Source organism: Nothobranchius furzeri, chromosome 9 (assembly GCF_043380555.1).
Source record: "Nothobranchius furzeri strain GRZ-AD chromosome 9, NfurGRZ-RIMD1, whole genome shotgun sequence".
Lineage (NCBI taxonomy): Eukaryota > Metazoa > Chordata > Actinopteri > Cyprinodontiformes > Nothobranchiidae > Nothobranchius > Nothobranchius furzeri.
The window spans coordinates 7,342,362-7,355,874 of NC_091749.1; the positions used below are offsets into that span (position 1 = coordinate 7,342,362).

Consider the following 13,513-nt stretch of genomic DNA (forward strand, 5'->3'; position numbering starts at 1 on the left):
TCAGGGGGATTAGTCACTTCAGCCTCACAGGCTCAAAGGCACCAGATTCAGATAAGAACTTGTTTTGGGCCAGACAGAGATAATTTCCTCTCTGTCTTAAAGTTCTGTTGGTCTCCAACCCCTCTAAATCCAATAATGGCGTACCGTAAATCCTCTAATACAGGATTTGTATTTGACTCAAGCTCATCAAGCTCCAGGCCTTTATTGGAAGGAGGGCCAGAATTAGAGGCAGGCCTCTATTTCTATTTGAGCAAAATGAACTAATGGTTCGCTGGAGTTTTTGACAATTAAAACTGCGCCCACATTTTCAAAGTTAAACACATTTCTTTTAACAACGGTAGTTTCTGCTTCAGCCCTCTCCTCCCTCCCCCTGCGCAGCGGCCGCAAACTCACTGATGCACCTGCAGCCTCTCGGAGTTCCTGCTGCTCTAAACATTAAAATAATTATTTCATTTTCTGTTCCTCACTTCTGATTACCTTCAATGGTGTCTGTTTGTTGCAACAAGGTACAAAAACTAACTTGTTTTTATTTGACTATTTTTCTGTCCTGCCTGTTTATTATCTTCCTGCATCTCCTCTCAATCCTAAAGAGAAACTGCTACCTGGGTTCATATATATTCACCTTATGAGTTACCTTTGAACTGCAGTTCTAAAAGATCTACCGACCGCAAAAACAGCGGAGTGCTTGCTGCTTGCCGGCCACATCAATGATCGGTGCGTCACCGGATGACAAGGTGATGCGCACCGCTCCACAGCAAAACGCATCAGGCGCAAATAAAAGACAGAAAACATTAAAGGAAATGAACTGACATGAACGATCGCGTGTTACATTAGTTTTTGAAGTGGCGACACCTGATTTGATAACGTTACTGTGGCCGTGCTCAGGACGCAGATCTACCGACCGCAAAAACAGCGGAGTGCTCGCTGCTTGCCGGCCGCATCAGTGATCGGTGCGTCACCGGATGACAAGGTGATGCGACCCGCTCCACAGCAAAACGCATCAGGCGCAAATAAAAGACAGAAAACATTAAAGGAAATGAACCGACATGAACGATCGCGTGTCAGTACCGACGCTCTGGCACAGCGCGTTGCCCCCCCGAGCGCAGGAACTTGTCACCTGCTGATAGCAGGCTGCTGTCTTTTCCGAGGACTGCATCTTGCCGGTCATTATCACGTGACAGCGACTAGTCGACGACAGGCATAAAAAGTCCCTATTGTGTCGACTAGTTCATACAACCCCTATTGCTCCCCAGTGATCTGCAGCGCACGTTCTCTTTGAACTTGATATCAAATTTTCGCCTCCTCTTCGTCTCTGCACAGTTAAAGTTACCCTCGCGGTCTATCACTGGCAAATCAAAAGTGAGACGATGACACAACCGCCCCCCGTACTTGCTTGTTACCACATTCCACCCGGCCACAATAAGAGACCGGCCATTATTCACCTCCGCCAACTCCGACGCCGGCCAAAATATGAGACCCGGCCATTAATTGAATACAGGCCTGTATTAGAGGATTTACGGTAATTAATCTATCCCAATCCGTGCTGATCCATCAACTTTCTCCTTGATCGAATCCACCTTCTGTGCCAGAGTCTGAATCTCAGCCAAAGTTCCAAGCTTACTACTCATCTGGACAATTATATGAGTTTGTGCGTTCACAGCACGGTGTAATCCATCCCTGAGCTCCAGGATCGAGCCAATATTCCTCGACAGCTCATTAATTTTCCGGTAAGCCAGGTAACCGCTCAGGACAAACAGCAGAAATCCCGACACCAACACCACGAATATCCAGACGTCTTCAGAATCCTCTACAGACAGTTGAGAGAGGCAGATCAGGTTCCACTGTTTCCAGGAGTCCATGATATACCCAGCTGGCTCTGTCCCAGAGGGGCATCCGGGAGCCCCTTCTCCCATTCTCATCGTTGAAAAAATGTTGTCAATCGCTTTGAGACCAACTGGCCAGGTCCATTTTTAATAATTTCCAGTTTCCAGAAAATATGCAGAAGTGCCGTGCACCCAAAGACAGGACAAAGAGCCTTGGGATAAGATAGGAAGGAGAGGATGAAAAAATATTAAAGTAGAAGAGTATTAAAATAGAAAAAAATCAGTATAACTACATTTTACCATCTATATAAATATGAACTGGGTTCAGTTTTCATGTTGTTAAGGACTTTTGTCATAAATCATTACATAAATAATCCTCTCCTCCAGACAGTAAAGAACTGTGTTCTGCATACGTCACTCCAAGACGTAAAACAAGCTAGCTGCTGTTGCTAGTATTGTGAATAACTGTATTTTGTTTACTTTCGTGCTCTTAGTTATTACAGAAAATTGCGTTTACAGCTGCAGCAAAAGGTCTGAGCCACATGTCCGTGTCCTACACGCATTTTTAAATATCACAGGTCTGATCTAAAATGATAACCTACGTGTATAAATCCATCTGGAGCCACACCGTTACTTCTGGACTCCAGAGTCTCGTTAGCATGACTGCAGCAACACTGCTAACCGTGTTAGCTCTGGTAATAATGATCAGTAGAATTTAATGTATTTCATTAACCTTTTAAAGCCGCTTTCCAGTTTTCCCCTTTCAGAAATGATGTATGATTTGTCAGAAATCCATAAAAGTGATTATCTTATCATGTACTGTGATATAATGGAAGCAATATTTTTCTTTGGTAAATCCTCTCATGGCCAAGGGGGTCAATCATAATAACCTTGTGATCCAGCCTGACAAGCTGTTAATTTAGTATGACATCTGTTACTTTTTAAAAGTATCCACATGAAGATTGATTGATGTAGTTCTGGGAACAAAGATAACATACCACTAAAATCCTATGGCCACCGACATTTACGGGGCACAACCAAATCGAGGCTTCTGGGAACGCCATCTTTTTAAATGACAAAAAACATTGTTAGTTTTGATTCATTTTTACTTAGACTGGAGTATAGCATAGCAAATACTTACTTTTGGAAGAGCCCTGTGCTGCCCTAGATGAAATACAGGTGATCCAATTACTGCATCCTATAATGCAGTGTATTGGTATCTGAAATAAAACATAATTGTGGATGATTTAATCATTACAAAATGCAAATAATGGATATATATTTTATGAACAAAATATCTATACCTCGCCTATTTCCACAACGAGATGGAGATAAGCATCTAGGAGGTTTAAAAAAATAGCAGCTTTAAATTGTCTTCTAGATCCACAGCAATGGGAAAATGTGTATTTCCAAGAGAAAGTAGTCTTACTTCACCTGACAGCCACCCATGTCCACACAGTGTACGAAAAGATGTATCATACAGTTTGTATGGACCAACCAGGGCTTCTATTTCTATTTCAAAGACCAAAGTTTAAGTACTGCAAAAAACAAAAAAGGTAAGTATATAAATACATTAATATTTTAAAGCTTAGCAAAGTACAACCGATATTTTTTAGGAGCAATTTGTGCAGACATGAGCAGGAGCAGGCAGTAAACAAACATGCAGTAAACAAACATGCAAATACTTGATCAACCGGTCTGACCCAAATGGCCAACAGGGACAAAAACTTTTTTTGGTTGGCGGTACTACTGCACCTTGCCGCTGAAATGTTTTCTGGGACATCATGGGAGGGGGCGAAGGAGATGTCTTGAAAGGGGGTGAGGGAGGAGTCTTGGGACGGGGTAAGGGAGACGTGCAAAGAGGGTGTGAGGGAGGTGTCTTGGAATGGGGCGAGGGAGACATGCTCAGAGGGGGTGAGGGAGAAGTCTTGGGAGGGGGTGAGGGAGGCATGCTGGGTCTAACAGGCTTTCTAACATGATAAATGACCCGCACTTGTATAGCGCCTCTCAGAGTAAGGACTCCAAAGCACTTTACACTATAGTGTATCATTCATCCATTCACACACACATTCATACACTGATGGTGATGAGCTACGATGTAGCCACAGCTGCCCTGGGGCGCACTGACAGAGGCGAGGCTGCCGAGCACAGGCACCACCGGTCCCTCCGACCACCACCAGCAGGCAAGGTGGGTTAAGTGTCTTGCCCAAAGACACAACAGATGTCTTGAAAGGACACAACAGCAGATTTCTCTGTCCGGAGCCGGGATCGAACCTGCAACCTTCTGATTACTGGACAACCCGCTCAACCTGCTGAGGGTTGCTGCCCCTTAATAACTGACGCCCTCTCTTGCTTCTTTTTTTGTTGGTGGTTCATCTGGCCCAGCTTCCTTGTGCTCCACATTGCCTCTTTTGTAGGGCTTTAGGTGAGTGATGCTGTGCTTTGTTTTCAAGTGTTTCCCTGTCATAGTTGTCAGCACAGCAGTCTTGCCCAAGAGTTGCTGGATTGTGTATGGGCCAGATTAGTCACACTCCATCCTGGCTCCTTTTCTACTTCTTTTTCTTACATTGTACAACAGCACCTCATCCCCTTCTTTGAATGTAAAATTTTTGTATTTTTGTTCGCCCTATTTGCATATGCTTCCTTCATTTTCTGTTGAGCCACTTCCACATTTTCTTTTACCTTCTCATCTCGGCCCTTTTGTACTTTTTCTTGCTCATTTACATATTCGCTGTATTCCATTGGGAGGATAATAGATGACAGCTACATTGCAAAAACAGATAATGTTTTTGCAATGCAAATGTTACACATTTAGACACTGTCGTAAAAACATTACTGTCAAAAGATTCTACGTCTGAAAACGATTAGAAGTATTCACAAAATCTGCATGTATATTAATATGCTAGTACAAAGGAAGATTCCAACATAACTCATGACAGGCAGACTCTTACCGGCATTTCAACTGGAAGTTCACATGGGAATCTTGCCTCTCTTCCATTTATTAGGTAGAATGGTGAGAATGTTGTTGTGGTGGGCATTTTGGACCTCAGTGAAAACAAAGTGGCATCTAGATACAGATCCCAATCATCCTGCCTTTCATTAACAACTTTTTCTGAGGACCCTAGAAAAAAGAGTTTCATGCTTCAATAAGGACAACTTGAATTTTCAGTACATCTTTGAAATACTTATTCTCATTTTATAGAGCCACAAAGCCATAGATGAATGAATATATACAAATTATTTTAACTCAGTGAAGTCTGAGACCAAACTTTACAAAGTAGAAATACAGGACATGTTAAGCAATTGTCAAAAGATGTTAAAACAAGACACTGCTGTAATAGTTTTCTCACCGTTTAATGTTGTCATTTGTTTTTCATCCAATCCATTTGTCTGTGGGTGAAATGCTGCTGTCACACTCCTCTCAACTGAAAGGAGCTCACATAGTTTGCTGTTGATCTAAAAGAACAATGAGGCACATTATAATTAGTTGTTTTACAGATTTGACTTTTAGGCCAAATAGAAATTTATATTAAACATAACTTACTTGATTCACAAACTCTCGCCCTTGGTCTGTAAGTATGCGCAGAGGACAGCCGTGCCATTAAAAAAGTGTGCATAAATTTTGGGAGACTTCCTCTGCAGACTTGGTTTTCACCCACTTTGTAAAATAATCCATGGCTTTCAATATATACTTGTAGCCAGAAGGTGTCTGGGGAAGCGGGCCTGTCAGATCCATTCCGACCAGCTCCCACACACCAGATACCTGTTGGTGATAGATTAAATGTTTATGAACAGAAGTAACGTAGAAGTAATAAACTAACAGAATTACAATGGACAGTCACCTTGATGCAATCCAGTGTTTCGACTACCTTCAGTGGAGGTCCAACTCTTTGGCAATGGTCACATTCAGACGGCTAGAAAATGTATTTTGTTTTATGAAAATTATAAATATTGTATATTAGAGATTGCTAACAATGAGGTAACATACCCATTTCTCAATGTCTGCAGTCATACCATGCCAATAAAATTTAGAACACACTGATTTGCGAGTTTTCTCAATGCCACTGTGTCCTCCCATTTCTGAAGTATGGATTTCTTTAAAGTTGGTCCAAGCCTCCTCTTTTGATTTAATGGCTTTTCGCCTAGGCAAGGGTCTCAAGAATAGACCCCCAGCTTTATTGAAAGAATTTACACATTAGCCATATGGCGTATTATAAGAAAATGTGGTGTATGCTTAAATCTTGACAACTTAACATGAATGCTGAATTTAGAGGCATATTTCCTTAGGGTTTGCCTTTGTCCTTTGGTGTAGTGCAGCAGATAGGAACCCTTGGTAAGGAGATTAAATATCTCATCCCATCTGCCTTCCATTTTACTGTAAAAAAAATGTAAACAAGGAAGTAATTTGAAAATTAAAACTTCTGATTTAAAAAAAATTATACAGTCAATTATGTTCATATACACTCAATACCACCACATGTTGAGGAAGTAAATAATTATAAATATGATGAGGCAGCTTTCTAACAATTCTTTACTTCTAACACGTTTCTTATCCCAAGACTCAAGACATTTATTTGCCATTTGCACACGGATCAACAGTCCCTGCACATTGGAATTCTTGTGCAGAGCTCTCTGGGTCAGGTAAAAAAAAATAAAATAAAAAAGATAAATAGGTTAAAAAAACATGTATATAAACTAAGCTATCATAATATATTGTTCACTGTTGTGTGAGTATTTCAATGTTTGTGTTTTGCCGTCATTCTGACAGTTGCAGGGAAGAAACTGTTGAAAAATCTTGTTATATGTGTGATGATACTATCTGCTCTATTATTTCTAAGGTTGTATGTGCAGTTTTTGTGTCTACGCAGACAGTGAGCTGGGTGATGCAAATCCTTAATAATTCTCTCTGCTCTTTTTTGGCAGTGTTGTATGTGCACATAGTCCATGGAAGGAAGTTTTATTCCTATGATCCTCTCTGCAGACTTTATGACTCTTTGTAGAGCGTTCCTCTCTGTCTGTGTGGTACTTCCATACTTATCTTATACCATTCTTATCTGTGTGCTTCCTTACAAAATTATGATTTATGGGCAGATAAAGAAAAGAAATATGGTTTTTAACATGTTTCATTTGAACAGAGACAAATCTTTTTATGTGTTGGTTTATGTCTCAATATTTTTCTGCTTCCTGATTTGTAATTTTGAATCACATTCCTGCGTTTTTAAACAAATAGCAAAATAGTTTAAGCAAACAGAAAAAAATTATATAAAAAAACTCACATGTTCAAATAAAACTAGTCAGAAACGTCAATTATTTCATCATATTTCCAGTCGAAAACAAAACTTTTTCAGGAGGAACACGGAATTAGAAGCGTGTTCATATTATGATCTATTAAAATAGCCCTTTTTGTCTTTAAAATGCTGACTTTAGTTTCCTCAAGGACTGTATAATTGTTCGTCTTGTATTGTTTTTTTTACTTCTTGTTACTATTAATATGTTTCATAGCCAATTACATGACGTTCAGGCATCAACGTTTAGTTGTTTCATCAGCGATTACATTACGTACAGAAATTGGCAGTCAAATAAATGCACTGCACACTGAAAACTGTGAATAAAGTGCAAAATATATCAATGAATTTGTTAACATTAAAAAATATAAATGAATTACTTACTTTTACTTGTAGTTTCTGTTTTTCGTAGATCTTTTCTAGTCCGTATGCGTAACTGACGGTTCTGTAGAACGTGCCAGAGTTGTTGAGTAATGCGCATGGGCGCACATGCGCATTATCTCCAAGTATGCTCCGCTGACAAGTATGGTGTTCTGATACAACACCAGCGCTCCCGCCAGCCTTAAAGGGTTAACATGTTAAGTGGTACTGGAAATGCTAATAACATTTAATTTCTACTACTAAAAATGGAATGATTACATATCTGTTACGTACAGGTTAGCAATAATCTGTTAAAAATTATGTTTGAAGGTTGACTTGTTTGTGAATTAAATGCTACAGTGGCTTGCCAAATTCCTGCTGGGTTGTGTTGAGCACACTCGAAGCAGCAACTCGACGTCTGCGGTATTGCTGCACAGCGCTGCAGACAGCTAAGAATAAACAGGATGATGGGGACTTTTCTTCCCTTGTAGTTTAGCTATTCGTGGTTTCACAACCATCATGTTTTTCAGAACCCCACTTGATCTTAAGCCTGCTACCCGCTAGCATTAGCTAATCTACCTGTAGTTGCACTTTTGATCCCAAACTTCGGACCGTCTCTGCCTTTGTGTCTTTACTGGTTTCTCTGTTTTACTCCACACCACCTAAAGTAGAACACTGTGCGCCAGTAAAAGGCATCTTCCTTACACAATAACTAGCAACTTACCTTGGTTCAATAAAGTTCTGGGGAAAAGTGACTTGAAAAGATGTCGCACGAGTGCTACGTCTAAAAATATTTTTTTTCATCACACGTGCGACATGTCGCACTGTACAGCCCTGAGTTTCTGAAATGTGTGTGTGTCTGTGTATGCATGTTTATGTCTGTGAGTACACATGCGTTTGTGTGTGCGCGCATGTGTACGTACACATGGGTACATATGTACTTGTCTTTATATGTTTACGTGTTTACAGTTTTTGAATTTAACCTGTAACGTGTGGACATTTCCACTTTGTGGGGACATTTTTCTGGTCCACACAATGTTAAGCACCCTAAAACTTGGTGTGATTTAGCTTTTTGTTTAGGTTAGTTTAAGGTTAAGGTTAGGAATAGATCCCCATTGGTTATGGTTAGAGTTAGGGTTAGGCATAATGGAGTCACTAAAATGAATGGAAGTCAATGGAATCCACACAAATATAAATACAAGTGCATGTGCGTGCGTGCATGCATGCATGCGTGCGTGTGTGTGTGTATATTTGGGCAGAAATGATGTCTGAGCTGATACTCACCTTCATAACCTCTCACACAGGTGAATTAGGAACATGACTGTAATAACCTCTAACTCTTTGTTTCTTAGGTACCATGATAAAACATCTGCAGTCTGCTAATGCTTGTCGAAGCTTCTCTGAATTCCGCCAGGAGGCCAGCATGCTGCATTCTCTGCACCATCCTTGCATTGTCTCTTTGGTGGGCATCAGCATTCATCCACTGTGCTTTGCTCTGCAATTAGCCCCTCTGGGTAGTCTCAACACTGTGCTAGAGGAGAAGCGCAAAGACAAAAGTATGTTTAACCATCTTAAGTTTTGTGCTTACTATCTTTAAGACACATCTAAAGTCAGTCTCTGGACTGCTAGATGATGATGCGATTCTGTTTTTTCTACAGGCTCTGCATACATGCCTCTCGGTCACATGCTCACCTTTAAGGTAGCTTACCAGATAGCCATGGGGCTGGCCTATCTTCACAGAAAGAATATTATCTTCTGTGACCTTAAATCTGACAACATCCTAGTGTGGTCTCTAGAGGTATGTTGAAAGATTCCCATAAATTTATAATCCAGACCTCATTTCATACGTTAGAAAAGCCATTTCATTTATATTGTGGCCATTATAATAATTTCATTTCAAAAATGAAAATCTTGAGAAATTGCTTGATTTTTTTATTTATTTTTTGTCATGCTTTTTTTTAGGAATATACACAACATAACACTAAACATTTTACACTTATTGGCAATCTTTCTGCTTGTATTATAATAGTAACTCACAACCATTCCCACCCCTTCCCCAGTGCCCACCAGTCAGAAAGTAGTCTGTCAAGGTTATTTAAGTCCACACAAGATGCTAAGTTGCATTATTAATCCTTGCTAATGATGGTGTGAAAGTGTTTGATTCTAAAGAGGACACAGTTACATTGTTTGCATCGTTCTTTCAGGTGCAGGATCTAGTCAACGTTAAATTGTCTGACTATGGCATTTCTCGACACTCCTTCCGTGAAGGGGCTTTAGGAGTCGAGGGCACTCCAGGTTACCAGGCTCCTGAAGTCCGACCAGGAATTGTATATGATGAAAAGGTACAGCTGCTCTATTCCTAACCCATCCAAGCCATAACTGTAACTTTATGAATGTCATTTTTTTGTTGGGATTGTTCTGCACAACATAGTACATGCCTGATTCTGTCTGATATGAAGTGGGCAAGCCAAAGGCCTGGATCCAAGGATTCAAAACCCTTTTAGATAATATCATGAAAATCTTCTTGTTTTACCAAACTCTTAAGAATCATTGATTCAAGGCTGTTAAAGTATGAAAATTCTTATTTTTCAAATGGTTAACTAACAAAATGTGTTGTATATAGGCTGTTATATTTGGTATGTATTTATAAAACATTACGGCAATGTGCACATTACAACACTGAACTTTGCCACCATTTGTAACAGTGGTAATCCAAAACAGCACCTGCAGGGGCATGTGTGGCCAGATTATTTTCTATTGTAAAATCACGATCACAATTTTTTCTACTTTTTATTTTTTCTATTTTGACTGGACAGCTGACTGATTGGACTGGACAGCTGATTGGACCGCTGATTGACAAAACTGGAAAATTGACAGACTGAACTGAACTGATAGCTGAATGGGTTATGTAGATGCCTATCTGGGCTGGGGGACTGACAGAGTAGAGAGGAAAGCTAGTTAGGTTGAAAGGAATCCTGACTGACTGGAGTGGACAGTTTGACTGAGTAGACCGGCTAACTGGACTAGACAGGTTGGGCCAGACGGGACTGGACAGGACCGAAAAAATAAAAAATTGGCCTGGAGCCGGATTGGACGGAAATGGACTGGACGGAATCGGACTCGACAGAATTGGACCGAGGAACTTCATCAATTGTCAATAAGCCCTCCCCTAAATAGGGGAGGTGGGCTTAGATTTCACCTTTCCAGTACCTATAATGCAGCTTTAAATTTAATTCCTAAGCAATCTCAGTCTAGGTTACACCTTCCTGCATCTAATCAACACAACGACTCCCCCTCAAAAGAGGGTAACAACTCATCAAGGGATGGAGACGTGGGGTACCCAGAGTAGTTTCTGCTCATTAAATAATAACAGGCAGCTACAGCTTATAAGCTTGACTCTCCCATATTCCAGTCAGAATTGACAAAGCTCCTTGGATGAGAAGCGAAACGTCTTCAAGAAACCAAAGAAATTCAGTTGCCTTCATTTGAACCCTTTAAAATTAGCATGACATTTCTGTTACTACAATAAATTCATCATATGGTATGTTTTCTGGCAATATTGTAAAGTTTAATCTTTTTTTTTTTTTGTATATTTTCTTCTGCTTCTGTTAGTTTGGATTAGTTTGGGTTACATACATAGAAGTTTTGTCTTTTTCTTTCTCTTGTTGATGAGTTTGGTTATCTTCTCCATATGCCTTTGTTTCACTTTCTTGACTTATTTTTCCTGATGTTCCATCATATGTTCATTTATTTGTTCCTCAGTTTTTTTTATGTAACTTGTAAGTATTTTTGAGCTCCAGGTAGCCTTTTTCCAGTTCTCTTTCCACTTGCTTCTGTTTTGCTATGATATTCCTTATCCTTTCTTTGAGTAGTGCTTTCTTGGCTCTTTCCATAACATGTTTGCTGTTTAAGGGTTTAATTTACATCTATTTAATGAACCATAAGACATGAGATGCCACAGTAAATATGAAATCGATCTTATGGATCTTTGGGTACTTTTAATCAGAAGATTGGAACTTTTTATTGCAGGGATTATGTAACACTTTGTATTAACTCAGAGACAACAGAAGATAAAGTCACCTTTAAAACGTTTAAGAAGATTTATTTCTAAACAAATTTAAACAAGACTAACCCTAAACTCTAAGTGATGAATGGATCTTGGTGTGAATGAGACGTGAGATGAATGGTGTATGTGTGAGTTATGTTGTCATCAGAACTCTCGTATCCGGAGAAGCAAGTCTGAGTGGGAAGTGATGTTTTGCTCTTAAGCTATGATCGGAGTTTCATAAACACATAAGACACCATGTTGTCGCTCCACACATACCCTTAGGATGAGACCTCCATACAGATCCAGAATGCCAGGTCCTCGAACCCCCCTTTCGGTACTGGAGCCGATGAAACAGCGTCAGCAGTACGACAGACTAGTCTTTGGATTGTCTCCAGGTAAAAAGCGACAGTTGGTTGACAGCGTCAGATGGATGGAGGGTCAGGGTCAGTGAGTTCAGCTTTTATTCTGAAAGGAACCGTTGCTTGGTTGGTAAAGTGCAACAGATTTTATCCAGCTTGTTGGTTCTTTGCTTAAAAAGGAGGTTCTGGTGGCCGATCCGATGCTTCTTTTAGAATGCGGTGAACTGATCTAAGATGGCGTGGGAACTGGTTTTATTAATCTGGATGTTTTGATTTATGGTCGAATCAAAGTTTGACAGATTTATAAACAGCACTGAGACTATGCCACGCTTCAGAAAGGAAGGTTCCGATTGGATGAGTAAAAGCAATGTGTCATGTGTTTACATTACGTGGATCAGGATGCCTAGTGCAGTTAGATTAAAGTCATGTTACTCATTAAAACTTACTCATCATAACATTGTCATTTCACAGATTGGTCGACATCTTATTATTGACTAAAACTTTGTTTGATTAGCTTTATTAAAATTAGAAATAGTTCTTTGATTTATTAAAAAGAAAGAGTTTGTCTTCATTCTTCTCTTGAGCTGGAAAGAAAGCAGTTTTAGAAGCAAATGCATGACCTTGAGGCGGTCTCATGCAGATAGGTTCTGTGTCAGAGGCATCTGAGGAGAGAGGGTAAATAATCTTTGGTGGAATAGCTCCTTCATCACGTTACAGCTGTCTTAGTTTGAATTGGTGTTTTCAGCTGTTGGCTCGTTGGAGTTATGTCTTCATCCCAGCGTCTTAAGTTGAAGCATAGATTCTTCCTTAGATATGCACGTTTTAGATGCAACTTTTCCAGACGTCGGCAGTCTATTGTTCCTTGTCTTCCATATTCTTCTTTGAACATCTATGTTACGTTTGTACTGTGTTGGATATCCAATTTCATTTCTTTTAGTTTTTCGTTGAACACAGAGTGATAAGGGTTTGTTGTTACCTTTGCTGGCATGTTTCAACGTTCATTGCCGCCTTCGTCAGAGCAACCGCCGGACGTTGATTATGTCACTTCCTTTTATCCGTGGGCAGCAGAGGACATTATTGCCCTGAACTCCTTCATCCCTGTTCATGGTCCTGGATCCACGTCTCCTTATATCAATTTGCTTCTTTGATCCATCTTTTGAATTTCTGTTGCTCTTTGTTTATGATCCGTATCCAAGGAAGTGATGCCATCAACTTCCAGTGGTTGCTCTGGCGAAGACGACAGTGAATGTCAACATATGCATGGTAACAATCATTTAAGCTTTTAAGCTGGAGACAAGGGGACTGAAATTGAAGTACCATATGTGAAGCAAAAAACATGATGCTAGCTCAAAATTCAAGCTCCAAATACACAGTGTTGTGGGAGGCAATTAGCAATTACTTCAACAACGCCATTCCTTCTTTTAGTAAGACAAACGTTTTTCATACCTGCTGATCGTTTTGACTGAAGGCTTCAGCCATCCTCAGAGCATCATCCAACTTTCTGCCATCGTGTCATTTATCAGCTGGCTGGTATGGGAGCGCTATCAAACCGTGCCCCCAGACCAGCCAAGCTACCTTGTACTAACACCTAATGTTACCCCATGGATGCACGGCACACTAAACTACATGAAAAAGAGA

The 13,513-nt window shown here is 40.1% G+C and overlaps 1 protein-coding gene across 3 annotated transcripts in view; it reads left to right on the plus strand.

The window, feature by feature from the left end:
• lrrk1 (leucine-rich repeat kinase 1) overlaps positions 1-13,513 on the plus strand; it is a 303,358-nt gene that overhangs the window by 244,246 nt on the left and 45,599 nt on the right. For all 3 annotated transcript variants that reach the window (XM_054734368.2, XM_070554620.1, XM_054734367.2), the window contains exons 27-29: positions 8,821-9,024; positions 9,127-9,266; positions 9,673-9,810. In XM_054734368.2, the coding sequence (XP_054590343.2) occupies positions 8,821-9,024; positions 9,127-9,266; positions 9,673-9,810 (482 nt within the window). The remainder of the gene's footprint in view (positions 1-8,820; positions 9,025-9,126; positions 9,267-9,672; positions 9,811-13,513) is intronic.